The sequence below is a fragment of the Macrosteles quadrilineatus genome, unplaced genomic scaffold, assembly GCF_028750875.1.
Source record: "Macrosteles quadrilineatus isolate MER2022 unplaced genomic scaffold, UCM_ALF_1.0 Scaffold_2__2_contigs__length_208266976, whole genome shotgun sequence".
Classification (NCBI taxonomy): domain Eukaryota; kingdom Metazoa; phylum Arthropoda; class Insecta; order Hemiptera; family Cicadellidae; genus Macrosteles; species Macrosteles quadrilineatus.
The window spans coordinates 157,387,821-157,415,668 of record NW_026542595.1 but is presented as its reverse complement, the minus strand read 5'-3'; the positions used below and the strand labels follow the sequence as shown (position 1 = coordinate 157,415,668).

The 27,848-nt window shown below is 35.3% G+C and overlaps 1 protein-coding gene across 3 annotated transcripts; it reads right to left on the bottom strand.

Annotated features, from left to right (window-relative positions):
- On the bottom strand, positions 1–27,848 carry LOC128987308 (nucleolar protein dao-5). Of its 3 annotated transcripts, XM_054408083.1 has the most exons (13): positions 27,696–27,848; positions 17,770–17,825; positions 16,976–17,043; positions 14,622–14,730; positions 13,565–14,105; positions 11,944–12,127; positions 6,894–7,067; positions 6,463–6,591; positions 5,144–5,298; positions 3,017–3,082; positions 1,921–2,173; positions 1,623–1,740; positions 166–303 (listed from the first exon to the last, which is right to left on the bottom strand). In XM_054408083.1, the coding sequence occupies exons 1-12, from the start codon at positions 27,795–27,797 to the stop codon at positions 1,631–1,633; spliced, it is 1,947 nt and encodes a 648-aa protein (XP_054264058.1). In that variant the 5' UTR covers positions 27,798–27,848; the 3' UTR covers positions 166–303; positions 1,623–1,630. The 3 variants fall into 3 exon arrangements, with proteins under 3 accessions (XP_054264059.1, XP_054264058.1, XP_054264057.1); XM_054408084.1 differs by lacking the exons at positions 1,623–1,740; positions 1,921–2,173 and adding an exon at positions 2,451–2,564 and having other exon boundaries at positions 1–303; XM_054408082.1 differs by having other exon boundaries at positions 1,623–2,173.

The window sequence follows — 27,848 nt, the reverse complement described above, 5'->3', positions numbered from 1 at the left end:
TTTAAAAAAGCCAGCATGCGCTGACAACAGGACTATATTATACATACACATTAACAAAAGTGGGATAAAATCTGACCTACATTTACAAGAATGTAATAAAATGGAATTATGTACATAAAAATACTCTTAAGTGTCACATTATGGACTCTAGTCTTCAAACTTAATAGAATTTACACCAACGTCGATCTGGCCTCCGCGGTAGCTTCCTCTTTTCTTTTTTGTTTTTTCATGCCTAAAGGACTTCCCTCTTGTAAACTTGAGATCTTTGGCGGCCTTCTCGCCCCAGCATCCTCTAGCATTTCTCTGAAAATAAACATTAGCATATAAAACTTGATTGAATCTAAGAATGCATTAACATTGATTTAACAAAGAAAACAAAAATTGCAATAGTCAGAGAAGTATGGGTCAGAGGAATCATTCAAGCGGGAGACGATGATAATTTCTCTGCGAAAGCAGAAGATTTTTTGGATTTCGCCTTGAAAACAAAAAATTTTTACGATTTCACAATGACCGTGAGAGAGAATGTACGATATTGTAGAGATGTGTCAAAGCCAACATTTATTAATCCTCGATAACTATGCTCTTATTTTTTAACTTATTTATTTTACAGATAAATATAAAATACCTTCACTGCAGCAAACCTGCACACTAAGTGAATTTCCATTTAACTGGCTAGAATTCCACTACATTATTCCCTTAAAATTGTTAGATTTATGTCATATTTAAATATCATTAATTTTAATGAGTACTTAGGTTTGCTGCTACAGGGAAGACAATAAGGTGTGTTTTTATTATAAAGTAAGCAAATTTTCCAAATTTCATTAAAATATGTCCATGTTAGCCTGCGTAATGATTTTGTCAATTGAAAGATAAAATATCCATAAAAAAGGTTTTAACTTACGAAATAAGACTTTGGATTAGTTACAAGTTTAATATGAAACCATTAACAGTTTTATGGCAGTAGGCAATGTCCAACGGCAAATGGAATCTTCAAGATGATGAAGTACAAGAAGTTAAATTTATAAAACTATTATTTCCATGTTAAAATAGGTTAGGATATAATAATAATTACCCTAGTAATAAAAAAAGAAGTTGTAAAGGAATAAAAGTGATACAACTTTTATAAGCTAAGCTACAGAGTCAACGAGTTCTAGGAAGTACTTGACTTGACACTTGATTGTCTTAGTAAAATATTAGTAGGTTTGCTAGAAGTTGCTCTTAAAAATTAGAGCAACCATTGGAAGGTTTTATTGAGGAAAACTAAAAGTTGCTTTTCCCTAATTTAGAGCAACAAGTGGAAAACGCCCAACGTCAAGTCTGGGGCGGGAGAAGGATCTCCACGAATTTTGTACAAGTTGCTTTTATTTTATTTTGCACGCTACAAAACAGAATACAAATCCCATTTACATTGCAGCACTATCCTAATTTAAAAAAAAAAAAAAAAAAAATTGAGAAGAAAAATTGAGATTTTGCAAAGGTCCCATCTTCCACTTTAGTTGTCAACTTTCTTTGGTGTTAACATGGCTTTAAGATGAAGTTTCAACTATTGTTCTTGTCAAAAATTTACAAACTGCACAGATACCACCAAAAACTACTTGTATAATCAAGATTGACTCTTTTACCTCATTCTTCAATCATCAAATTTGATTTTCTTATTTTGCTGAGGCTCTCCTCCTCCGCTATTGCTGCCAAAAGAATCCCTCTTATTGAATCCTCCGCCTCCTCTATTTCCTCCCCACCCTCTTCCTCCCCTGTCACCTCCCCTACCCCTTCCACCTCTATCTCCTCCCCTTCCTCTGCCACCCCTGTCACCTCCTCGGCCCCATCCTCTTCCCCCCCTGTCACCTCCACCTCCCCAACTCTTCCTGAAGCCTCCTCCCTCTCCACCTTCACCCTCTCCGTCTTGTTTGTCTCCCCAACTTTTCCTAAATCCGCCTCTACCTCCTCTGTCAAATCCTCCACGCCCTCCTCTATCAAACCCTCCGCGGCCTCCTCTATCAAACCCTCCGCGGCCTCCCCGACCGCCTCTGTCAAATCCCCCTCTACCACCCCTGTCTCTCCCCCGGCCTCTAAATCCCCCTGGACCCCCTTGACCCAGTGATCCCTCTCGGCCTCCCCTGAAGCTTGTTTCATTGCTCTTCTCTGTGCCATCTTCATCACCATTTTTATCTCCCTAAAATATAACAAAAACGTTACTGACTGACCATCAACAAATATGAAATATAGGCTCTGGTTTATGGTCTCCGCAATTTATGTTTCACATCTAGAACTACTATAAATTTTATAAAAGTCTAGAAGGGTAAAAAGATTTTTCAGGACTATGGATTGGCTGAAATCTAAATGTGTATGTAAGTAACAAACTACAATAATTTTTTTCCGCTCCATCGGATAGAACCCATATTTTCACGTCTGCATTGGCCAGTCAGCTGACTTAAGGTCAGTCTGCTTACCTTTGCCTCAAAACTATTGTCAGCCAATCTCGGATCCACCTCAATCTGATCACTTTTCACACGTCGAAAAGGCTCTGATACTCTACGTTTCTTCTCTGCCGGCTCACCAATATTCTATAATTATTGTAGTTTGTTATTTAAAGATAACTTGTATAATTTTAAAAGGATTACTGAAATAACTAGACCCATAAACCTAAATTAAGAAAAATTATTAATTTTTACAAAGACACGTAAATAAGTGGAATATAATGGATAAAGACATAAATTTTGTAGTAAAGCAAAACTAAGGTTCAGTTGAACCTAACTCCTACTTATACCTTGAACTTCTTTGCTCTAGCGTTGGCAAAACATCTATTCAAATAAATTACATTACATAAATTACACATGCCAGTTTTGTATATATATTTTGTTTTTAAAGCTTAACATTTAAAAACAAAATATTATATATACAAAACTGGCATTTGTAATGTTTGACTTTTAAGTCCTGTGACCAATAAGGGTGCAGTAATTTTAGAAAATTTATATTTCTCTTCAGTAAAGAAACAAGAATATAACAGATAACTTACATCTCCTTCAAAGCCGTCACTAGCTTTTACAAAATTCTTGTACTTGTTTTTCTCGTTGACATTTTTCTGAAAAAAGAAAAACATTATGTTTGATCTAAGAATCATGAAAAGTTACAATATTCCACCTGTCCTATCAGTTCTGTCAAACACAATAATGTGTTCTGTCTGTAATGCTTGTGTGCTTGTGCCGGCAGATGGGAAATGTAACTGTACCCGGACAAATTTGGGCCAGCCTTCAGATTTGATAAGCTGAAACAATATCCCTGCTATAAAACTTCAGTCATCTAACCATTTGTTAGGTCATTTGCTCCAAAATATAAAGTGGTGACTAGTACTTACAATTCATGTTTACAGATATGATTTACGGAAAGTAAATAAAAGAAACGTCTTATAACACTTAAAACATATATTTAGACGGTCTGATGATGATTGGAGTGTCCAATCGAAATCAATCACCACTTACCATCTTTTATGTATATTTACCGTCTTGTGAGTAACAGTATAAGCGTAAATATACGTTTTAAGACGTTATATAATATAATTATAATAATATAATACAGTCTAACCTTGATATAACGAACCTCGATACAACGAATTCCTTGATATAACGATTTTTTTTAAATCCCCTAGAACTCTCCATAAGACACAATGTATATTTTACCTCTACATAACGAACAAACCATAACAACGACCTTGATTTAACGAATTTTTCGTGATTTCGGCTAAAATAAGACACCTCAATATAGCGAATTTATCATTGTCAGAACCTCTACATTGCGAATTTCACCTCTGCATAACGAACTGTCTACGTCTTTCCCTCGATATAACAAATCCCCCACCCCATTATTGTTTTTGAAAAATCTGTTTCTTTATCAAATGAAATGGAAAGGTGACGTCATCGCTTGCGCTAACATTCGTCTGCTCCGTTTTACACATCGCTGTCTGCTGTCGCTGCGCGCGCTATGTTGCAACTGAGAACTGATTTTATTCACTGAGGACTGATGACGACGTAATGTTTTAGTAAGCTGTGATTGGGCGATAAGTAACTATGGTGAATTGTACAATTTTTGGATAAAGAGAAACCTAAGAAAGAATATAAAAACAAAACCAAAGAGAAAGAATAGCAACATCGTTATTTTAACATTCCTTTTTCGAGTGTTTTTATTATCTTTAAATGACTTATCTAATAATTTACTGTATTGTTTTCAATACGATTTGTTTCAACTAGCAACACCAATGCTATAGTTGATGATTATTATTGACATTCCTGTCCTCTGTTGTGATAAATCAGTACCGGTACTGTACTGTAAGTAGCCTACTGGCCTATCACGAGCAGTAGCTTACAAAACTTTCTACATACTACTGTTTTGTTTTATTCTTTACATGATTTATGACTATGACATGACTACGCAATACAGTGTTTGGCTAGGTTTTAGGAGGGTTAGAACAAGCTGTGATTTTAAACTTACAGTTTCTTAACCTGTACCAAGGTCAATGCCATTGTCATGATTGCGCAATATTCAAGATCCCTCCCCTTTATTATGCCGGATAATTTAGGTTCTTCTGTACAATGTAAACACTGTACTGTAAAGTATAGTAGCCTATGCTACTTTAATTGTGTTTTAATGATGACTAATCCCGACCTATATTGACCGACGCTGGTTCTGAACCTCGTCTTAGCGAAATTCCTGCAAACATAACCTCTATATAACGAACCTCGTTTTTACGAAATCCTTGATATAACGAATATTCAGTTCGGTCCCTTCAGATTCGTTATACTGAGGTTGGACTGTATATTAACAGTGTTATAAGACGTTTCTGTATTTACTTTCCATAAATTTAATAACACGTACATGTACAATGCTGACCAAGAAGTTATTTAGATATGATTTCACAAATTGAATACATTTATGATTTTGTTTTGTGTTACCAACTTGTGTGGGCTACACGTTAAAAAACACTATTGATAAGCAACCAAACAAAGTTAGCCTACTGCTTCATTCATAATGATGGCTCTGTGATGCCAAAACATAGTTATGCAGGTTATGCTTAAGTAATTTATGACATACTAGTTTCTGGAATAATGGCTTGTGTGGATCTAAATATTAATATTTTGGTACTAAATACCTTGAAAGGAACCACCGCCGTTGAGTCGTTGTCATCTTCTCGCTTCCGTTTAAGATTTTGAGGGGTCTTTGTGGCTGGTGTTTCATCTTCACTGGAGGAGTCCTCAGACGAACTTTCTGGTTTTTTAGGAGCTGCAGCAGCAATAGGCTTCTTAACTGGAATAACAAAGAAATGTTCAGAAGAGTAGGACCAATACTATAAATATACCTACAAAACTTCGTGGTTCAAAAGTTAATCTGAAGTAAAGGAATCAGATCTCAAAATTTAAGTATCGATGGGTCTTTATTTTTATTTTTTTTTTTTTAAATATTATCCCCATCATTGGAGCAGAGCCGGTGGGATTTGTTCTGAACATCAGCGTTTCGCTACGTCGAGAGCAATCACAGGAAACATAGCCGGTATGGCGGGTGAAGATAGGTCTGACATGATTGCAGTAGATCTTCACGATTATGATTGCAGAAAATTATCACAACGGTGCCGCAATCAAGCTTGCTATGTTGACTATGGTGCAGCCAACACAGAACATACTCTTGATGGAGCCAGACAATGATGTCGTGAATGCAGGACATGTTATCTAGGATACTGTTAGTTTAATGACGTTCATCCATTGCATGTAATGTACATAGCGCTTACGATGAATACAAATTCTTATTTCTTGTTAATGTTGGCACAGTGAATGCAGAACATACGATGGCACCGTGAATGCGAAACATGTTCACAACGGCGCTGCGATTGCATAAAACCCGCATCCAATTCCGACCCCGAAAATCAGGAAGGAAATAAAAATCCTAGCCATCCATTAATCTGAGCATAATTTGCTAGATTGTATACATTGTATTTGCAATTGAGAACCCTACCTACATGAGTTACGTTGTTAGTTATCCGAACACACACATCACATATTGAAATATCAAGGAAGATTGGATGTTTAAATAAAAATTATACATAAGAAACCAGACTATAAATGGATAAGTAAAAGATTAACTTGGTTGGGTTATGTGTAAAAAAATACAAACTCTAACTCAATTGACCAATAAGGTGTAGAAAGGAAAATAAGTAAAAACCATATCTAGGAAGACACACAATTCATAAGTGAAAAAGACCATAGAAAGCTTGGCTTGGCAGTAGAAATAGCAAAAGACAAATAATGAAGTCAATAAGTTGGTATGACCAACAACCAACTTGGCTGTTAGGAGTAAGTATGGTGAATTAATAGTAAAATCCCTTCAATATGACCATTATTATTATTAAGGATCTGAATAAATGTCTGACAGGCCAATATGGCAGTTTGAAAGGATGTCAATAATATAATGTCTTACCAGGTTTCTCATCTTCTGAGCTATCACTGTCTGATGATTCTGCTTTCTTCTGGGCAGGTTTAGGAGTTGCCTGCTGTTTCTGTCCTAACTTTGGAGGTAGTTTTATGGCGGGTTTTTCGTCTTCATCACCTGATACAGCAAAATAGTTCTATCACTATACACTCAGATTATAAAATTGACTCATGTTTATGTACATGTAATCTCAACACCACAAAACGGCAATGAAACCATTCACTTAACAAATATCATATCTTACCCAAGTAAATTCAAATCATAACTGACATATCAACATTTACATGATTAATCTCCTTTAATTTAAGGCCTATTTTTGATTTTTGTCAATCCTTGTAGCCTACAACATTTGAGGCCACTAGAGTTTTGCTAACGGCCTTGAAAATTATTCAATATATCATATCAATTTGAAAAATTACTTGAATCATCTTCAGAACTTGACGGTTTCTTGGCAGGCGTTTGTTTAGCAGCAGGTTTTGCTGCGGCTTTTGGAGGTTCTTCCGAGTCTGAGGAGTCACTGTCGCTGTCGTCCTTCTTTGCAGCCGCAGGCTTAGCTGGAGTTACAGCTTTCCCTTTGGCAGCTTTTGTTTGAACTGGAAAGACAACAACAACTTTTAAAGGCTATTTATTATTTTTAGAAGAAGTTGAGCTGCCTCTTTTTCTGTTGCAATTGTCCGTTTTACATGGGACCCACCTTGTGCTTGGAACATCTCTATCAGAGCAAGGGATCTGAGCCGGTACAGCATAAGAGTGAACTTAACTGACAAAATAAAGTGGCAGGTTAATGACTGAAGTCTACGCTGCTACAGATTTGTATTCGTTGACCACAGACTGAGCCAGTGGCTCACCAATTATTTAGTGTGTGTTTTGTAAAGGAGTATCATATTATGAATAAAACCTCAAGTGGTCTATATGCTTTGAGGAGACTGGTGTATTCCTGTAATATTAAAACCTTACAATCCATATATTTTGCTCTAATACATTCACATATTGCTTATGGTGTTTGTATATATGGATCAACAACAAAGAAGACCATGGATCAAATTCTGATTCAGCAAAAAAGAGCTTTAAGAATAATGTTTCATTTAAAATCAAATGATTCTGTAAAACATATTTTTAAAGATTTATAAATATTCACAGCTTACAGTTTATACATTTATGAAACAATAAAATTTTTAATTTACAATACTTGGCAATAGGATTTCGATTGGCAATACAACACATTCTTATAATACTAGAGCTCATCGTTTAGTAGAACAACATAATTTGGGATTTTTCAAAAAGAAAACAACATATATAGGAAATAGATTTTTTTATGGCCTCCCAGGAAATATTAAATTGGAAAAAAACCAAAATAAGATTTTGAGACTTTTGAAGGCATACTTGATTGAATCAACGTTTTACTCTCTCCAACATTTTTTCTTATAGTCAAAATTAATATAATTAGGACATAGTAATTACTGTATGTATATAATGATAATCCTTAATTTAAGTATTGCTTTTATTAATTTTTAAGATACAGTTGTAGTTATTTTATTTTATTTTTTCCATAATTTCTTGGAGTGATGTGTGTAACGTTTGTTGTATATATTATCCTAAGAGCTGAAAACTCAACTGTGGGATGTATTATTAGTTATTTAATATGTATAATTTAGGTTAGGTCTGACTATTCTTTGTAAACAATTTACATGTTACAGAATAAAGAAGTTTTGAATTGAATGAAAAAGTATTTAAACACAGAAAAAAATTAAATTGAAACATCAATTGAAGATGCTATCTAACAAGAGGTCGACTACACAAGGATTTGGACAGTTCCTTTACAAAATCGCTAACTATGCCAATAACATTGAAATAGGCCTATGTACTAACTAAAGCAAATACACTTGACTCCTTCTTATCCGGAAACATTTAACCGGACTACACTCAGCTTTAACCGGAAAATTTTTATCAGCACATTGGTTTAACCGGACTAGATCGGCAGGAAGTGGGCGGTACTGAAACGACTGTTCTCGTGGGAAAGATTTGAGACCAGTGATCACGTGTCTAAATACAATGCTCTCCTAAATTTAAGTCAAATGTTGTATACAGTATGAATTTAAACGGTCCGTTTTAACGAGTTTTTGGGGATGTTGATTTAACCGGAAGACCCGTCATCTGGACTACCCTCGGTCCCGAGGAGTCCGGATAAGAGGGAGTCTACTGTATACTTTTGACAAAACCTGCACCACAGTGACTGTATAGTTATGACAAAACCTGTACCACAGTGGCGAAACTCTGCTGCCAAAACAAGTGCTCGAGCATGATCAAAAGAGAATATGTTACAAGCTTGTCTTTCAAAACAGATTGAAAACATTTGTCCTTAAAACTTTGATAAAACCTTTTTAAATTCCAATCTAAGTAGGTTTGAGAGTCCTAAAATGAAGTTAATGGCAAGTATAAAAGATGATAAATAAAAGTGGATTGGCGAGGATGGAGAGGCCTAGCATATACGTAATTGTTAAGATCCGATGTATTTATTATCTGACTAAATTTTGAATCTATGTTAGGCCTATATACTTTTTCATTAACAAAATTATAATGTACGTTTTCAAACTTTTATTTTCCTCAATAACATTCAAAGCAAAATTTTTTTCCTCCTAGATATTTAGATCAACTTTTACAATTTAGCATCACTCGCAAGGGATAACAGTATTTGGCTAATGAATAATATTGAATGACAACAAGAAGAATCCTTAACTTAATACCAGACACATTATTCTTATTGTACTAAAACTTACATCTTGGTACAGGTAACCATGTTGACTTCAACCTACTCTTGAATCCTTTATGGTGGGCGTGAAAATGAGGTTTGGTCAGAATAGTACAGGTAAAATAGGGTTTTATAAACAACAAAATTTGTACATTCATGAAATTTCACCTGTGAGTTACTAATAATATGAGAAATGAAGATCCGATGAGTCCCCAAAATTTTGGGTGTCCTAAGGCCCTTTTTGTTCCGAAGGGCCCTTGTTCCGGAATAATTTTGTTTTTACGTTTAAGGTCGAGTGAGGTGTGGTTTTCGATGGTTTTAGTTATTTTAAATCGATTGGGACTAGTTTTAAGTGTATTTAACCACTCCATACAGGGTGTTTCGAAATATTATTACGTTTTACGATATTTAAACATTTATTCATAAAGTGATAAAATTAGTTACCTCCATGCTCTATATATAAGGGGATTATTGAAAAAAACTGTAATTCTTTACTATATAACAGGGAAGGATCACAAGGAGTAAGAGAAAATATAAATACCCCGTCACAGCAAACCTGCAGACTAAGTGAATTTTCATTTGCGCGATTTTCAATTACTGTAAATCTAAAATAGCATTGAGTTTAATGAATACTTAGGTTTGCTGCTACTAGGAGGCTAATAAAGTGTGTTTATAGTAAAATATTAATAGCCTAGTATAAAACAAATAAATTTGACAAGTTTGATCGAAATATATCTATTAACAAACAAACAAAATCATTTTACACTATTCTACATAAGAATAACATGGGCATTTTAAATTTACAATTTTAGTATTTTTATCCGTAACTAATAACCATACAAAAACACGTTAATATAAAAAATAATTTGTTTTTAAGCTATTTAAAATGTTCTAGAGAAAAATTGGGAAACTTTGTGTTTTGAGGGTAAAGTAAATAAGAAAACCCAATTTTTACCCCATAAACCTCGTTTCCATTGTTCAGGACAAAAATGCTTGTACCGACAATGCTGCTCTATGTCTTAGTGCTGTCCTGGTCGTCATAACCACGAAAGATAACCGTACTTGTATTGATTGAAAATAAGTTTGAGGAACTTAAGATACAAGTTGCAAACGTCAGTATGTATGAAAGGTGTTTTTGCACCACATTCTTCGTGCTTTAAGATTGGTGTTGCCTGTTCTGCAATATGCAAGGTCTTAGGTTTGTAAAGGGGAATCCTGCTTGAACACCAACTTGGACAAAATCAGTAGGTAAAGATGGACAAGTTGCTAAGAATAATAAAATTGTTAATGAGTCGTCTGAGAATAATTATTGTGATGATGAAATTGTAAAGAGAGATACTACGGAAATTGTAGAAAAATTGCTTTAGTTTAGGTACTTCATTTTAATATGTAATGTAAGGTTTTATACAAATACAATTATTTTAAATGAAAAAAAAAATAACTTAAATAAATACCTAAGAAATGTACATATCAATTTGAAATTGGTCTTAATAGATTTGCATAAAAAACACGTTGAAAGATTATTCACACCACCTTAAAAGTTAAAATTTTTGCTTAGTAGGCCTAACCTATGTTATCCATCCCCTTTTAGCGAACATCCCATACATATATATAATATAATATATCCATGTTATATACGTGTCCGTAAACATGATAACTCGAGTAATTTTGGTTCAATTTTAACGAAACCGGCATAATCGGTCCATGGAACAGGGTTTGATGTGGTAAAAATTTGTAATCTTTGACCCTCAAAAGACAAAGTTTCCCAATTTTTCTCTAGAACATTTTAAATAGCTTAAAGAAAATAAATAATTTAGTATATTAACGTGTTTTGTAAGTGTATTAGTTACGAATAAAATTCAAAAATTGTAAATTTAAAATTCCATGTTATTCTTAAGGAGAATAGTGTAAAATGCTTTTGTTTGTTTGTTTATAGATATGTCTTAATAAAACTTGTCAAATTTATTTGTTTTATACTAGGCTATTAATATTTTACTATAAACACACTTTATTAGCCTCCTTGTAGCAGCAAACCTAAGTATTCATTAAACTCAATGCTATTTTAGATTTAATTGAAAATCGGGCAAATGAAAATTCTCTTAGTCTGCAGGTTTGCTGTAATGGGGGTATAAAATATTTTCTCTTACTCCTTGTGATCCTCCCCTCTTATATAGTAAAGAATTACAGTTTTTTTCAATAATCCCCTTTCATATAGAGCATGGAAATAACAAATTTTATCACTTTATGAATAAATGTTTAAATATCGTAAAAAGTAATAATATTTCGAAACACCCTGTATGGAGTGGTTTAATACACTTAAAACTAGTCCCAATCAATTAAAAATAACTAAAACCACACCTCACTCGACCTTAAATGTAAAAACAAAATTATTCAGGAACAAGGGCCCTTCGGAACAAAAAGGGCCTTAGGACACCCAAAATTTTGGGGACTCATCGGATCTTCATTTCTCATATTATTAGTAACTCACAGGTGAAATTTCATGAATGTACAAATTTTGTTGTTTATATGGAGTGTTTTTGTATTATTTGACCTGTACTAGAAAGTCAGCAATATTTAATACAAACTGTTGTTGTAGACAGTTAATCTACAACTACCTTTAAATAATGTTAACCTACAAAAAGGTTAATCACAGAAATCTGAAAAAAATACTCTAGAAGCACAGAGCAAAAACAAAAAAAAACTATACAAATTATAAATACCTTTAGCTGGCTCCTCTTCGCTGCTAGAATCGTCCGAGCTGCTTTCTTTCTTAGCTGCTGGTTTTGGTTTTGCTGCAGCAGGTGTTGGTTTCTTAGCAACTTGAAGTGCAGGTTTCTTAGGCTCTTCCTCAGAATCACTATCACTTGAGTCACTTTCAGGTTGAGAAGGTTTTGCTGGTTGAGCCTAAAAATGTTATCTTTTGTAACATGTGTTGAGGAATGGAATTTCTCTTTCTTTTCCAAATATTTCCTCTAATACATCAGCGACAAACACTCTTTAAATAGTACCTGACGAGTTTAACTACACTTGAGTCATGCTAAATCCAAACTAACTCCCAACGCTGGATGGAACAGCTGATTGATTGGATTAGCCAAAATAATTTAAATACAGTTGGTCCTCGATTATCCGGGGTAATTGTGCAGGAGAGAGACCACGGTTTATGAGTACCACTAATCTAACAAGAATTTTTTTTTTTTATAAAAAACTATAAAAAATGTGTAAACAGACATTTTATTTAAATCTCTCATTTCTTCATCTTTACATTAATAAAAAACCGATATGACACGATCATAAATATTGCGTACCCATGCAGCCTAACCAAACTGAACAATAACTAGATAGCTAAACACTGTATAGAAATAAATCAATGTAGCCTAATGAAGAAAAAAGCTCTTGTAAGCTCCTGCCAGTCATAGGCTACAGAACCGTCCTGTTTCAGGACAACAGAGACGTGTGGATGATAATAACCAACTAGCATTATATTCATATGATTGAAAACCATAAAAACTTTAGATAACTCATACAAATAACACGCTATGAAGCAGTCAAAACTAATAAAATCCTTTGTGACATAGCTTTCAGCACACAGATGTGTAAGAAGTGGACGTCAGCGCAAGCGTTGACTCATCTTTGAGCTATTGATTGTTCTTTGTTCTGCTTCCACTTTATTTACTACATTAAATAAACTATCATGTATCCAAAGCAATAATGTCGGGCCTACTGCATTTATTAATTGGCCGAAATAGTTGAATATGAATATGCAACAAAATTATAAAATGACCAGGTCATTAAATTTTTTAAAATAGGCCTATACATTTTTTCATCAGGGCACAACATTTCTGGAACTTGTCTGGATTACTCGTATTCAGACTAGTGAAACTCAGGTGTTATACTTTTACAATTAATTCATTAAAAAAACATTTGTATGATTTTACTATAATTATTTCCCTAAACAGTCATTATGTACCCGTAGCATTACCTCATCTTTCAGTCCCGTCTTGAAACATTTTTCTCTCCTTCACAGATATCAGGGAGAAAGATTCATCATCATAAAGATTGAGGTAAACTTATATTAGCCTACTAATAAACATCCCTCAAACCTTTACCTACCCAAGATAAAAAAAAGTTCAGATAAATTTGATTTGAATTAAGACTATTAAAGAACATAGATACAGCAACAATTTTTGTTCAGATATCTAAGCAATGCCAAAAACACAATTAAAGGACTAATTCACAAATATAACTAAATAAAAGAGCTCGAATAAACATTGATATGGTATGCCATGCCTTCCCATAATATGCATTTTTAATATTATTGCACTATCAAAATTCATTAAATACCTTGACTGGTGGTTTGACAGGAACTTTTTGGGTGGGTTTACTGTCTTCTTCGCTGCTATCATCACTACTGCTCTCATCTTTCTTAGGGAAGGGTGTTTTACCAGGACTAGCAGGTTTTGGTTTTTGAGGTGGGGTCTTGGCAGGTGTTTTGGGCGCAGGTGTCTTCTCATCATCTGAGTCACTCTCTTCACTACTGCTTTCAGCTTTCTTTACGACTGGCTTTGCAGGTGTGGATTTAGCTGGGGTCGATTTCACTACGGCTTTCTGAGGTAATTTGGAAGCTGGTTTAGAATCTTCATCTGAACTACTTTCTTCACTACTGGATTCAGCCTTCTTTGCTTGGACGGATTTAGCAGGTTGCTGTTTGACAACAGCTTTGTTTTTGGTAACTGGAGGAGTGTCGGAATCACTATCGTCGCTGCTGCTGGCTTGTTTCTTAGCCACTGGAGTCTTGGGAGTGGTTGGTGGCTTCTGGGGGGTTTTTACGTTATTTTTTGGAGGTTCATCTTCGCTGGAGTCTTCTTCACTACTGCTGGGTTTGCTGAAACAGAAAAGTAAGTCTTCATTCCTGTAAAAATTCACTATATGATATATAACAGACAAAAGTGACACAAATTTCAGTCCCGTCTTGAAACAATTTCTCTCCTTCATAGAATTCAGGGAGAATTTTTCATCATCATAAAAATGTGTCGAATCGTCCCACATAATCCAAATTCAATAACGTTCGAAAAGGTTGGTTGTAGACTTTGGCACATGAGATAATTAATGAGGTTCTTTTACTATATTTCAGGTTTGAGTCAAATATCATGACAATATGTAGTTCAATTGAATAAACAATAGCAGGCCTAATTCCATAAAATAAATGTAATCTTATCAACCCACTGGTATATACTTAGACAGAACACATCCGTCCCACCGCAAATGCTTTCTGGAACTCCTAGACGGAACTGTTTCGTCCAGGGACATTGCCACTAGTTCCAACATTATTCCAAGGGATCGCAGCATTTGTCAGGTCAATTATTTTTTCTGTCTATTCACATTAGTTAGAAAAACCTACCCTTTGGTAGTAACAAAAGTCATCTTTTTCTGTCCAGGTGGTTCAGCAATTTTTTTAGGCAACTTTCCATTGACTTGTGGTGTCTTGGTGGGTGCTTCGTCTTCAGATTCTGAAAAAATATGAAGACAATTGGTTAACTTACAATTGTCGTCCTGTAATCCAGCTACTAGGAGGTCACGAATTGTGGATATTTATAGGCATGCACTGTGGATGCGATACTCTCTGGTGTGGATTAACGTCCGCACGAGTGAGTACTACGACTATCCGCAGTACTATCCTGATAGTTAGACCAATTCGTATATATCAAGGCAAAAATGTGGTTTGGATTCCACTATAAACTGTAGGTCCCTTAGTTGCCGTTAGCTGTATGGGCTATTAATTAACAGCTGTGTCTAAGGAATATGTCGGCCTTAGTCACTAACAAGACTACAAGATCGCGCCACTCATCCTACACTCATCTCCATTCATACTTGGCTTAAAATACCTACTTTGTATGGTCGCCATGTCATCGAAAAGTATTAAAGTACCGTATTAAAAAAGTATTGAAACTAATCAATAAATGATCAAATTATTGATAGTTAGGTATATCAATCACCGATGATAAATATTATATACATGAGATGAGCTATCACCGATCCTATTTAATTTTGCCATTGAAGAAGCTCTACGGAAGGTAGCAGAGAAGAACATAGGAGTGAAAATAGGAACCAAAATAAACTTCTTAGCCTTTGCAGATGATGTGGTTATAATCACAGAAAAACTAGAAGATCTGAAGGCCTTAACCGAAGTATTTATGAAAGAAACAGAAAAAGTAGGCCTAAAAACAAACTACCTATTCAAAAACTAAGTACATGCACTTTTCAAGAAACCTGGATAATACTGAAGAACCAATAGAAATTGATGGCCATACATTTGAAAAAGTCAACAGTTATAAATACCAAGGAGTAATTATATATCTAACCAAAATACTGATGAACTAAAGTAGTAGTAAGTAAGAAATAAATGCATTTTCCAAACTTGATCAAAATATGTTCATAAACAAGCAAACTACAACAGTTGACTTATTCTCCATAAAAATAACATGGGAATTTTAAATTTGTTTGAATGTTCTCCGTAACCATTAGGCGCATAATCAAGCTTCAATGTAGCCTACTAAATTATTATTTTTGAAGCTCTACAAAATAATTTTGAAAGATATTCAGGGTTCCCACTATTTGTCTTCCAAAAATTCACGGCGTTTTCACGGTTCACACGGTCTACTTTTATGAATTTCACGGTCTCCAAACAATGTTAGTTTTAATGTCAAAACTTTATGTAATGCCTTTTCTAACCAGTACACAAGTAAGGTTTTGTAGCCTACAATACGACACCATTATTAAATTTAACATTGCTTGGATGTATACATGTAGGAAAGCACAAGACCGTAAAATCCTTAAGGCCCATTCCACGAATAGAACGTTATAATGGGTCAGTCGGCGAAGAGCAAAGAAAGATACAAGAGATACAGGTAGAGAAATAAAGACAGAGCCATGGTGTTGAGAGGGAGGGTAGGGGGTGAATGAGAGGACAAAAACTTGGGGTTGAGGGGACAGAAAGGGAGAGGGGAGAGTGAGTGCGAGGGGGAGGAGAGAGAGAGAGAGAGAGAGAGAGAGAGAGACATCCCACTCACTGCTGGAAAACTATCACCATAAGATAAGAATATTTAGAACTTCAAGAATATATAGAAGTTCACATGAACTTTTACTTAATATAAGTAGGCTATTAGTTACAACAGATAGCTTCTCCAATCCTCGAATCCCCCGAGTCCAAAAAATAATTACAAATGGACTTTTTTATATGGTGATTAAATAAGCAAGAATGGAATAGGAAGCATTTAAAAATATATATTACACTAACCATAAATGACCACTCTTTGCAATGAAAAGTCACGTCTAGATCAAATTTTTTGACACACGGCAAAATAACCGACGACTAATCGGTTAATTTTTTTAACCTAAATCGAACGGTTGGTATAATTAATTTCGACGGCAAATATGCAATATTATTATTTGTTCTTAATGGTTGTTGTGGGTGCACTTGTTAATTTTAGGGGGGAGCGAACTGGTGTAGTGGTTAGAGTGCGGGACTTCACTCCCCGAGGTCCCGGGTTCGATCCCCGCCAAGTCACCAATGGATTTTATCTAAGTGATAATGCCGCAACCCCTAGGTCTAGCCTGAAGTAAAGTGAAAAACAATCCCAGGCTCGTGCCTAGCGTCCTAGGACAAAAAAAGCCTTTTAAGCTATGACCGATTAAAAAATATATTCCTAATATAAAATCATTGATTAAAAACGAGTATAAAAAAATTATTCTTACCTGAGCTTGACTCTGAGTCTGATTTTTTAGCCCCGGATCCTTTAATGCTGATTTTTTTCTTTGATGTGCTGAAAACAAGAATTAAATTATGAACATTTCACCAGGCGAGACCAGAGAAATGCTTGAATACATTTATATTTATTTACGCTTCATGTAAATGTCAATTTCTTAAATAGTGATAATAGCATTAGAAGAGGGTTTGAACTGTTAGTTACTAATATAGCCTAACTATTGAAAGATTATTTATTTTCAATGACAGTTGAGTTGAGATTAATACAAATTTGTTGTGACTTAAAGTGAAATATTTATTTATATTATTTAATTGATATATTTATTTATATTCTTTCAAAATGTAAGCATTAAAACCTTGGAAGCCCATGGGGCGTAGCCCAAGAAAATAAAATGATTTAATATTGCATTGTCATCCATTTGTGAGCTATGTTTCAAGTATCTAGCTCATCGGGAAGTTAGTTTAAAATTGATTGCCAAATTTATACCGAACAGATGAGAAAGCGAGATAATAAAAACATTTCAAAATAACATTTAAGTTAAAGTGAGATTTATTGAAAACGTGGTATTATGTAAAATTTGGAAATGTTCAATTATGTAAGGAACTTCACACAAAACAATCTGAGGAATTTGAATGATAAAGAACACTAGCCTACAATAACAATTAATAAGAGAACTTAACTAAGTTAGGATTCTAGAAAAAAGTGATAGTATAAACCATATAAAAACAAAAGTGCAGCAAGGTAGCACAAGTGTAATGTACAAAGAATCTTGGGAAACTTTACCTCTGAAAATGTTGGATGACATCCTCAAGCGATGGAGTACCCTTGGGCAAGACCGGCTAAAGGAACAACAAATTCATTTTAGTTCATTATATGTAAAACGAGGGATGAATGCTATGAACATTATCTTATAAGCCAGGTAACTTAATGTATAAGATATAAGGCTAAAAGTGGACAATTCCTGAATATAACAATCTATTGTAAGTTATAGACATTGGACTTCTCTTTTGTATGATTAGGCTATCTTACCCCCGTCTGAAGTCCAAAATTTTCATCCACAACCACAACCATCAATTCCTTGTCCAGTCTACTGCTGTCGCCGGGTTCGATCGGTTACAATTATGATGGCACTATAAATTTTCGTTCGGTTATGTCCATGTTGTGTTTTATGTATTTATACTTGAATAGATACAACTTCCGTATCGGCGTGGTGGGGCGATCTGATGTTCGAGTAAGAGGGAGAACTGCCAGGTTGACTACCTGACCAATAAGAGCAAGGAGAGCCTGACGCGGTTTCCATAGCAACAGGCGCTGTTGCCATATCGCACTGCATCTCCACGCCCGCACGCACATGTGCAGTTCCTCCAGTGTTATGACAGTGACTACTTCGAGTAAAGTATACTGTCCGCGAGAGTTTAGAAGTCCCCTAAGCTAGAAAAAAAACTTGTTGATGTTGGAATAGTCATCACATGTGTATTTCACAGTATATTTTGGTTTTACAACAGAAATGTCAGTAAATATCAAAGAGTGTTCCAAACATAGGGAATCATTTATTTTGGAACAAATGTTTCTATACTTCTACGTTGTTCTGTTTACAACACTTCCCTATCAGCAGATGTTCTCTATCTATCAACAGATAACACAAAATTACAGCACAGCACACAGTGTAGTAAGGTTGCGTGCGTTGTTGTAAGCTGGCGCGCATATTCTGTGAGGAAGTGGCAGTTCCCGCTCACTGCGACTAACAACGCGGCAACACCGCAACAGCAGTCTCCCCACTGCTCGCTACCCCTCCACACCTCTCCGATTCGGAAGTTGTATCTATTACAGTATAGTGTGATGTTTTGCTTGCATTTATAATATTGCGCTTACAACTAAACTAGCCAGAACCATAGTTGTTGATGAACATTTTGGACTACAGACTGAGGTAGGATAGCCTGGTTATATTCAAGAATGATAAAAACAGCCACATCCCATCAAAATTAAATTTAAGATTGATGTTTTTCCTAAATGTTAAAAATTCTATATAAAACCTACAAGTAAGCTATCTGGTATACTTTGGTGACTTACTAAGGTGTACATACTTAGGTACTGTGTGAGGGAAATCTGACCCTCACCCTTTCCTCAAATGGGAAATTATATTTAACATAACAAGAATAAGCTTAGTAGGCCTACACAATCCCAGCCAAAGCTGGAAAAAACATGATTAACAAAAACACCCACTTTGATTGTGTTTAACCAGTTTTGGCTGGATTTGTTTACTAACTTAAATACATTGCCCAATCAACCTAAAACTCACTTCCTGAAGTGTAAAATGAAGTTTTGGAGATAATAAGTAGGGGAAATTAAAGTCCCAAAAATTGACCGGAAAATAATAAACCTAACCTAATCAAAGTTCCTTTAAAACTTCAATATAAGTTACATATGTATATGCTAAGTATGACCGGACTTAAGGGAACTTTGGGGAGTTTACCCATATGACCCTTAAAACAAACATTTTTCAATTTTTTTCTAAACCATTTTGTAAATAGGCTAGTATAAAAAATTTAATTAAATTTTAACGTGACATCTGTGGTCGATATAATTACCAAAACCAATAGGCCTAGGTTTATAACTTACCAAATACTCAATAAAAAAAAAAATTCTTGTAGACCTGCAGTAAACTCTTCTTTGTTAGTTTCAGGTCAGATATATCCCTTTCTGATTCACACATATTGAAGTCTTTCAATGCTCCTCTTGCATGTAAATTTAACACAGGAAGATTCATAAAAGTCATCCCAATGCCAAAATACACCCGCTACAGCAAACCTGCTGACTAAGGCTACGGCCACACGGGCGTTTTTTCACGCGGTAAACTGTAGCTTATTTTCACGCTGCTTCAATTCCTGCTGTTGTATGCCACACATGCTTTTTTTCACGCAGTAAAATATAGCTCATTCTCACGCCGGTTTAAGTCCAGGAGCGGCGAAATGCAGTGGGAACCCGCAGTTTATTGACGAAATCACGTAATTATGTTATATATCTTCCTCATGGCCGGAATAGTAACCTTGTTTCTGACTAGTGGACAAGAAATATGAATGGTATATTTATTTCGATACGAAAACAACACTAAAATTATTTTATTTTGTAAACCTTTCATTTAATTATTTACATTTAGTATAAAAAATAAATAGGCTATAACATATTAATTTCGATACAACAGTAAAATTATTTTATTTTGACATTTAGTAAAAAAAAATATATAATATATATATTGTTATGACAAGTTTTCATCAGATCTTTGAATATTCTACTACATAAATGCATCTTTAAATTTTTTAGTCCAACTAAATGCCTTTCCTTTTAGTAACAAATTATTAAGTGGCCCAGTAAGATCGACCTATTTTTAAGATCCTACTAAGTGATTGGCTAGACCCAAAAATATTTTACGCTATCCTGGAAAAAATTAGATAGGCCTACATTTATCTTTATTTTAACTTGCTAGAATGACTTGATCAAAGCTGCGTGTTGCTCCCGCCCGTGTGGCCAGGGACAGAGCGTGAAAACAAGCTTCAAAAATGCACCCCAGTCCATTCTTCTGCGGGCCCGCGGCGGTCGATTTTGAAGACGCGCCTAATCTGCGTGAAAACACACTCCGTGTGGCATACCTCATTACATTTAATGCTGCCCATATTTCTCGCGTTTTTTCACGCTGCGTTCTTGCGGAAAAAAACGCTTGTGTGGCCGTAGCCTAAGTGAATTTCCGTTTTCCTGATTGAATTTATTCTCATTAATTAATCATTAATTTACTCTCATTGCAATATCTTCTTAGAAAGATGACAGTTATTCCCTATTTAAATAGCATTGCTTTAACGAGTAGGTTTAGGTTTGCTGTAACAGGGAGGGTAAAAAGGTATTTTTTTGTGAAATGTTATTACGTACTACTTAGTTTAGTATAAAAAAATAAACTTTCCAAAATTTATCAAAATATGTTCATAAACATGCAAATGACTATAGTTTACTTAAGTTAATTTCCACAAAAATAACATGGGAAATAAAAATACATGATAATAATTTAATTTTTAGCAATTTTCTATGTGATTATTAAGCACATAATTAACGCTTATATACTAAAATGAAGTTTAATGTTTTTAAGCTCTACAAAATGGTTTGAGATAAATTGCAAAATTTTACAATTAAAAAATTTTCAATTTAAAATTCCCATGTTATTCTTATGGAGAGTAAATAAACTGTTGTAGTTTGTTGTATGGATATACTTTAATCAAATTTGGCAATTTTGTTTAGGGTATTTCATACTAAGCTATCACATTTCATTAAAAACAGACCTCAATACCTTTCCTGTAGCAGCAAACCTAGGTACTCACTGAAATTAAAGTTATTTGCATAATAAATAAATCTGATAATTTTCAGGGTAGGCAATAGGCCTATTTAAGAAGAAATCCAGCCACGTAATGGAAATTCGCTTAGTCTGCAGGTTTGCTGCGGCAGGGGTATTTTAAGTTTAAATAGGAAAATCAAATTTTTACCACATAAAACCCTATTCTCATAGCTTAGTCCCATCACGCTGGTTTGCGAACTGGTTAGAATAAATGTAGTTTACACAAAATTTTGTCAAAATCGGATCATTTTTGCTCAAGTTATCGTGCTAACGGACACATACACATATATACAAATTTGAACGCATGGTGTTTTTGTCCTCTAGGGACCTTTAAAACGAAAAAGTTAATCGGTCCCAGGTCTAGGTCTTACCACAAGTACTACGATAATAGCTTTCTCTAGGTAGGAAATCGCTAACATGGATTAGTAAGAGACCCCAATAACTTAACCGTCCAACTGGCAATGGGTAAACTCTGTAATGGCAAGGCATTTTTGGTGATTTAGCAGTGAGTAATAATTTTTTTTTAAATTCATATTCAAACTCAACTGATAGAGCAAACCTATTGAACCATATAACCTATTGAGTTGTATTACATTCAACACATTCAGGGTCGGCCTAAGTCTTACTTTGAAATTGAACAACAATTACTAACAGTTAGGCTAAAGGTACAGTAGCCTATTTTCGTATTATACGGAGGCCACTTATTTTAGAGGTTTTATTTACCAGAGACCAATATTAACTACATAATTGGAAATTTAACATACTTTAATTGACTTACTGTTAAAATTTGACATGGTCATGAGTTCTAAAGGCAGCGATGTTAGCGAGGATTGAGTTGAATGCGTCGCCGCAGCTTCCACATGTACTCTGCCAAGTAGGTATACAGCGCTGTTATGTATAGGCGGTTATGTTAGGGTCAACATAAATAAATGTTTTTAGGACTTTCTTTGTTTTGTTATGAATCAAATGATACCAGATGAGTTATCAATCAGGACACTGACCTAACCTTGGCCCACTTGGAGGGAATTTGACGGGCAAAAGTATGACTCATCTGGTATCATTCGATTCAAAACAAAACAAGAAAAGTTCTACAAACATATTTATGATAATCCAACCTAACATAACCGCCGCAGCGCGCTGTATAAGGGTGGCCTCCGTAAGTACCCAGTTAAATAGGATTCATATTGTTAAAGTCAGTAACACTCGTGATATTCGTTGTTCGCAAACAGTGAAAAAAGTTCACAAAAAGCTGCTAAAAATAAGTAGGGTAGTGTCTCTAAGTTATGTCATATTTTCAGTCAAGGCACAATAATATCCAAGAACTAAAAATTTACAGTTTAGAGCCTATAATCATGATAGAAATTGAAAAGTAAAAACCAAAACTCAACTTGTTAGGCCTCGTTGTTGGTCAACCAGAGAATGAGGTTAGTTAGTTAGACAAACAGCCTGATTCAGAAATATAATTCTGTTATAATTATATTTCCGTAGAGGCCTATATTAGGTTAGTTTGGTTTCAGTTTGACTTGAGTAAGTTTGAAAAACATGTAGCCTATATGAATCTCGCTTGCAAGTTAAGGCCGTTTTTGATTTATTTAAGGGAACATTCATTATTATCGATGATTTCTTCATTTCTTTTCGATACATTGATATTTTTGTTTTCCTTTACGATCCATATTCAATCTGCTTTATTATCTTCAAACGCATTTAAAAATTACAGACAGACAGACATAGCAAATATGTCTAAGTTAAACTTGGTTCAATAACCGAGTTATTGTGTTATAGAGCTTGGTTTAAGAACTAATCTTGTTTAGGCAAAGATAATAGTCTATATTGGATTAAGAAATGGAACTATTCTAAACAAACATAACTTGCTGTAGGCTAAGTACCATTTCAAAATTCCGTTTGATAACAGAAAAGGCATACCTATGGGGAATAGGCTATCAAACGGAATTTCAAAATGTTAGCCTACAGAAAGTTTGGTTATAGTTAGGTCAGTAAAACAGTTTCATTTCAATATATATTTTTTTTTAAATTGTTTGTTGATAGGCTTAACTTACTGAACAATATTTATTTATCGTAGTTGTCAGCTGATAAGTTTCAATTTGTTAATATCAATATATCGAATGAAAAAATAAAATTACGATATAGGCTATCAAAAAGAAATCATTGATAATAATGAATGTTCCCTTTAACAGGAAAGTACCCATAGCTAACTTATCCACAAAAAAACATCAGCACCAGTGGTACAGTCTAAGACAAAAATAAGTTACCAACCACAATGCACATAATTAAATGGACTTTTGAATGAGAAAATTTATTATTTGGATAAGTTAATCATAAATTTCAGTAAATAAAATGTCATGACTGCGACTATTAGGCTATAGTTGCTCTGCCACTTCACGAGAACATGTAATGCCTAATTAATGATTTGTTTATTGTTATGAGATCATTAACTTATGTAATTAACTTGTATCGAAATGATTTTTGCACCATAATAGAAATTTGTTAGCCCTACTTATTACCCTACTGTACCATCCGTTTCTTTGTGGACAAGAAATAACTTACCCCTTCCTATGATTTTTTGAAACAGTAAAGTTAAGTTAAGTGACTGTGTTTGGCAGTTTTGTGATGCGGATGTTAGTGCAAAAACTTCCACTTCTTATTCAAACTTTCGTTGGAAATAGTATTTACAACTGGATTTCCTCAAAACTTTTGTTTAATTAGTGCTCAATAACAGTGATAGCTTTGTGAGATAAAGTTTGTCTATGTAACAAAATGCAAGTTAAGAATCTTAACTTATCTTCCAACAGTAGCCTAACTTATAACTTAACCATAACTTTACAAAACTATAGGCTACTATTTGCATCCACAACAGAAACAATCTAATATAGGCCTAATCGCGCTGCCAGTTGGAGGGTTAACACGTTCACTACCGAGCGACGCACATTTGCGTCAGTCCGGTCACTCCTACAGACCAAAAGGAATGATCATTAAACGTTGCTTACAGACCAAGTGATAACATTGCCGACAGACCAAAAGAGAAATATCGTTTAAATGGACTAATTGACTTCATATTAACCTTAAGTGAATTAGTAAGCAATAATAAGGCCTATTGTTTTTATTTATCGTTTTGAGCAAATTTTAAAACGCCGCATATACGCGTCGGTCAGTCTATTTAACGAAATCCAGTTTAAAAGATTACATTTTCGTTTCAATAGACCAGGCGACGCACGTAAGCATCGTTGTAAATTTTGTTGTTTCAAAGATTTTACACAATCAAATAAAGAAACTCCACTAAACACTTGCCAAAACTGCTAAGGTTATAACGTTTACATCTGTTTCTGTGATGTCGCGGAATACATAATGTAAACAACAATGTTGCCAACTGTTGTGTGACGTAACCAATCGTCTTATCCACAGACCAAGCGACTCACATTTGTGGCAGATATCCCTCTAGACCGATTCGATAAAATCAGGGGTTTAAAATAGACCGTTGCTAAGAAATACGCTGATTAATAACATTGAACACCGACACAACTGTGCGTCGTTAGTCTATTTCAATGTGACCAGCTGACGCAAATATCCGTCAGTGGTCTACTGTAAGAAATGAGTTGACGCACAATTGCGTCGCTGGTCTATGCGAACGTAAATTCCATATAATTGTGGTAGTCAACGTGTTAAAAGGGCAGTCAGTAGCCTAACTAAAGGCCCGAACAAACTGCCGCGGTATGCGGTACAGGTAAACCGCCAGGTATTTTAGAATAACAAAAGCTAATGGGAGCGCCCATACTAAGTTTTAGCGCAGTATGGTACACAGCCACCAGTGCAGTACAATTTAACTTACCCTCGTAGGCCTACCGCAAAAATTCTGCATGCCCTATTTTTAATGCACGGTCTTTCAGCAGTAGGGTACACATATTCTCAGTGTACTTAGAGCAGTTGTCAGTTGAATTAGCAGCATGCCTACAGATCGATTCATAGAAGTACCGCGTACAGCGAACCGTGCCAGTGTGGGCACCCTAACCTAGCATACATCTACCAGTGTATACATGAAGAGGCAGTATACCCATACCGCAGACCGCAGCAGTATGGGCAGGCCTTTAGTTAGGTTATTTCCTAAACTGCGCCTAGGTAGGTAGATGACGACTCCCTAGTCTTGAAGACTGCGGCGAAGAGGACACATGGTACAAGACAATAATAGGGATTATGAAGTGTACTTCAGGCAACGCAGGTGTTATTCCTTATAGACTAATAAGATGTAGGATAAATCAAGCTACCTATCTTAATATCATTTAGCCCTAGCTTGGCTTAGACCTTCTAAACCAATCCATAACCCTGAACAAATTAACCTTTAAATTAACCCTCCGAGTGTTATTTGTCGCTGCAGCGACTCATAAACACTGTTTACGGCGAAGGCTCTATGACTGACAAAATCGGATTGAACTGGATCGAGTAAGGTATCGGTTTATTTGACAGATTCAGAGCTTTCTCCGGAGGTCTGTCTCTAAGCGCTATTCATTTTAGTTCCGAAAATATTGTAGCAGACAGCTGACGTGCGTATTTGTAAACAGCTTGGTTAACCTCGGACCGATGACTGATGTGTTTTATTACGTTTATCATTGTTTTAGTGTTAAAAATCAAAAGTAGGCCTAGTGATACGTGGTGCATTATAAGAAGATTTAAGTGATTTTGAAGGGCTGGTTGATGATCCTGAAGAAGTAGGTAGTGATATTGATGTAAATTATCAGCCAGATTCCTAGCTATGGTTAGGCTATGCATTCTTAGCTAAACGCTATGTACTGAAATCTGTTTTTTGCCCAGAGGCCTAACTTATTTATTTGCAAATCTACTTCCTTATATTATTATATTTGTAATCCTCATAAAATTTAGAACGAAGTGGCTATTTTCAAATATTTATAGGCCTATAATTTATACAATTTCATTGAGTGCGAAACTTATTTTTCTTTTGAAAATTTTCCATAATTTTTTTTTAGCCTAGGCCTACCTAAAAAATTTTTTTGAAAAAAAAATTCCTTATGTTCTATGTATATTTAATATTGAATCCCATGATTTTCCAAACAAAATTGTAGGCCTATATAGAACAGTATAAGTTAATTAACACGTTCACTGCGGGCGTATCCGACCGCATACGGGCCGAGCACTGTTCAGTCGCTGCCGTAACCGATCGGATACGCTCGGCAATGCCTTTCGTATATCATCGTTTTTGCTCTAGCGTCGGTCGAAGGCAGACCAATTCCACGTTAGCGTGTAGTCGGTGACTTGCTTTTAGTTGTGTTGTAGGTTGGTAGTAAAATTTCCCCATAAAATCCCCGTCTGGCAAACTTAATAATCAACTTGTTTTCCCGTCTTTCTCCCTCCAATTGGCAATACGATGGGACCGGCTACGTTCCAAGCAGTGCTGCTATAAGTTAGGCTATGTGAGTGTTTAGCGAACTACGTCGACTCTTGTTATAAAACAGGACATCACCGCACGTTATTTGCTATTCGTCATACCGAAATATGAGAGCCAAACACCCGGCAATCGGGTTTGTTCGACGCTGCGGGCTGGGCTGCGCCGCGCTGAGGCTCCGCAGCGAACGTGTTAACATTGTTTTCAAGCTTCTCAGATCCGTTTTCATAAAACCTTGCAAATGAGCAAATAGCTTAATCCCTATATGGGAAATTCGCTAAAAATAGGCAGACATTAACCCTTTGAGTGCCAACGTCCGGGGAACCGGACGTTTTTAAAACAAGCCAAAAGTGCCAACGTCCGGCCGACCGGACGTTTTTAGAACGAGCCAAAAGTGCCAACGTCCGGCTGACCGGACGTTTCGTAATGATCGAACAGCTGTCATAACAACCGAATAAATACTCGGATTCTTTTAACCCATATATTAACATTGAGTCGAAAGTTGCTAGATGCGATACATCGATTTTCGTTGGTCGAAATATCGAAAATTCGATTTTTACGAAATTTTAACCTAAAAATCGCCAGATCGCGCTCGGCATTTTTAGCGCGACCTTCGGGAAAAATCATCGGCATTTTTTGAGCGTTACTTTTATTTCTCGCCTGGCACTCTAAGGGTTAAGGCCAAAACAAGGGACACTCGACGGGTTAAAAGTCCTTAATTAAGGTTTAAGTATGAACATTTACCGTTATGCTAAAACAAGATCTAAGCTAAATTATACTCGTAATTCAATGACAACTAAAACGTGTTTACCACACACGTGGTGCAGTGAAAGAGGTCTGCTCCACAAACAATACTAGAACTAAAACTTACAACTAAGTCACATTATTACAATAAGGCATATAACGTGTTAATGTACTTACAGCTTTAGCTTTCTTCTGGAATATCTGTCCTAGATTAAGATGATTCCTGAGTAAGTAATCATGCACTAAAGCTAGGACTGCCGGATCATTTGCACCCGCCATCTTGACAACGCACGAAAAGGAAGGTTAGCCGGAGCCGGGGCCGGGAGCCGT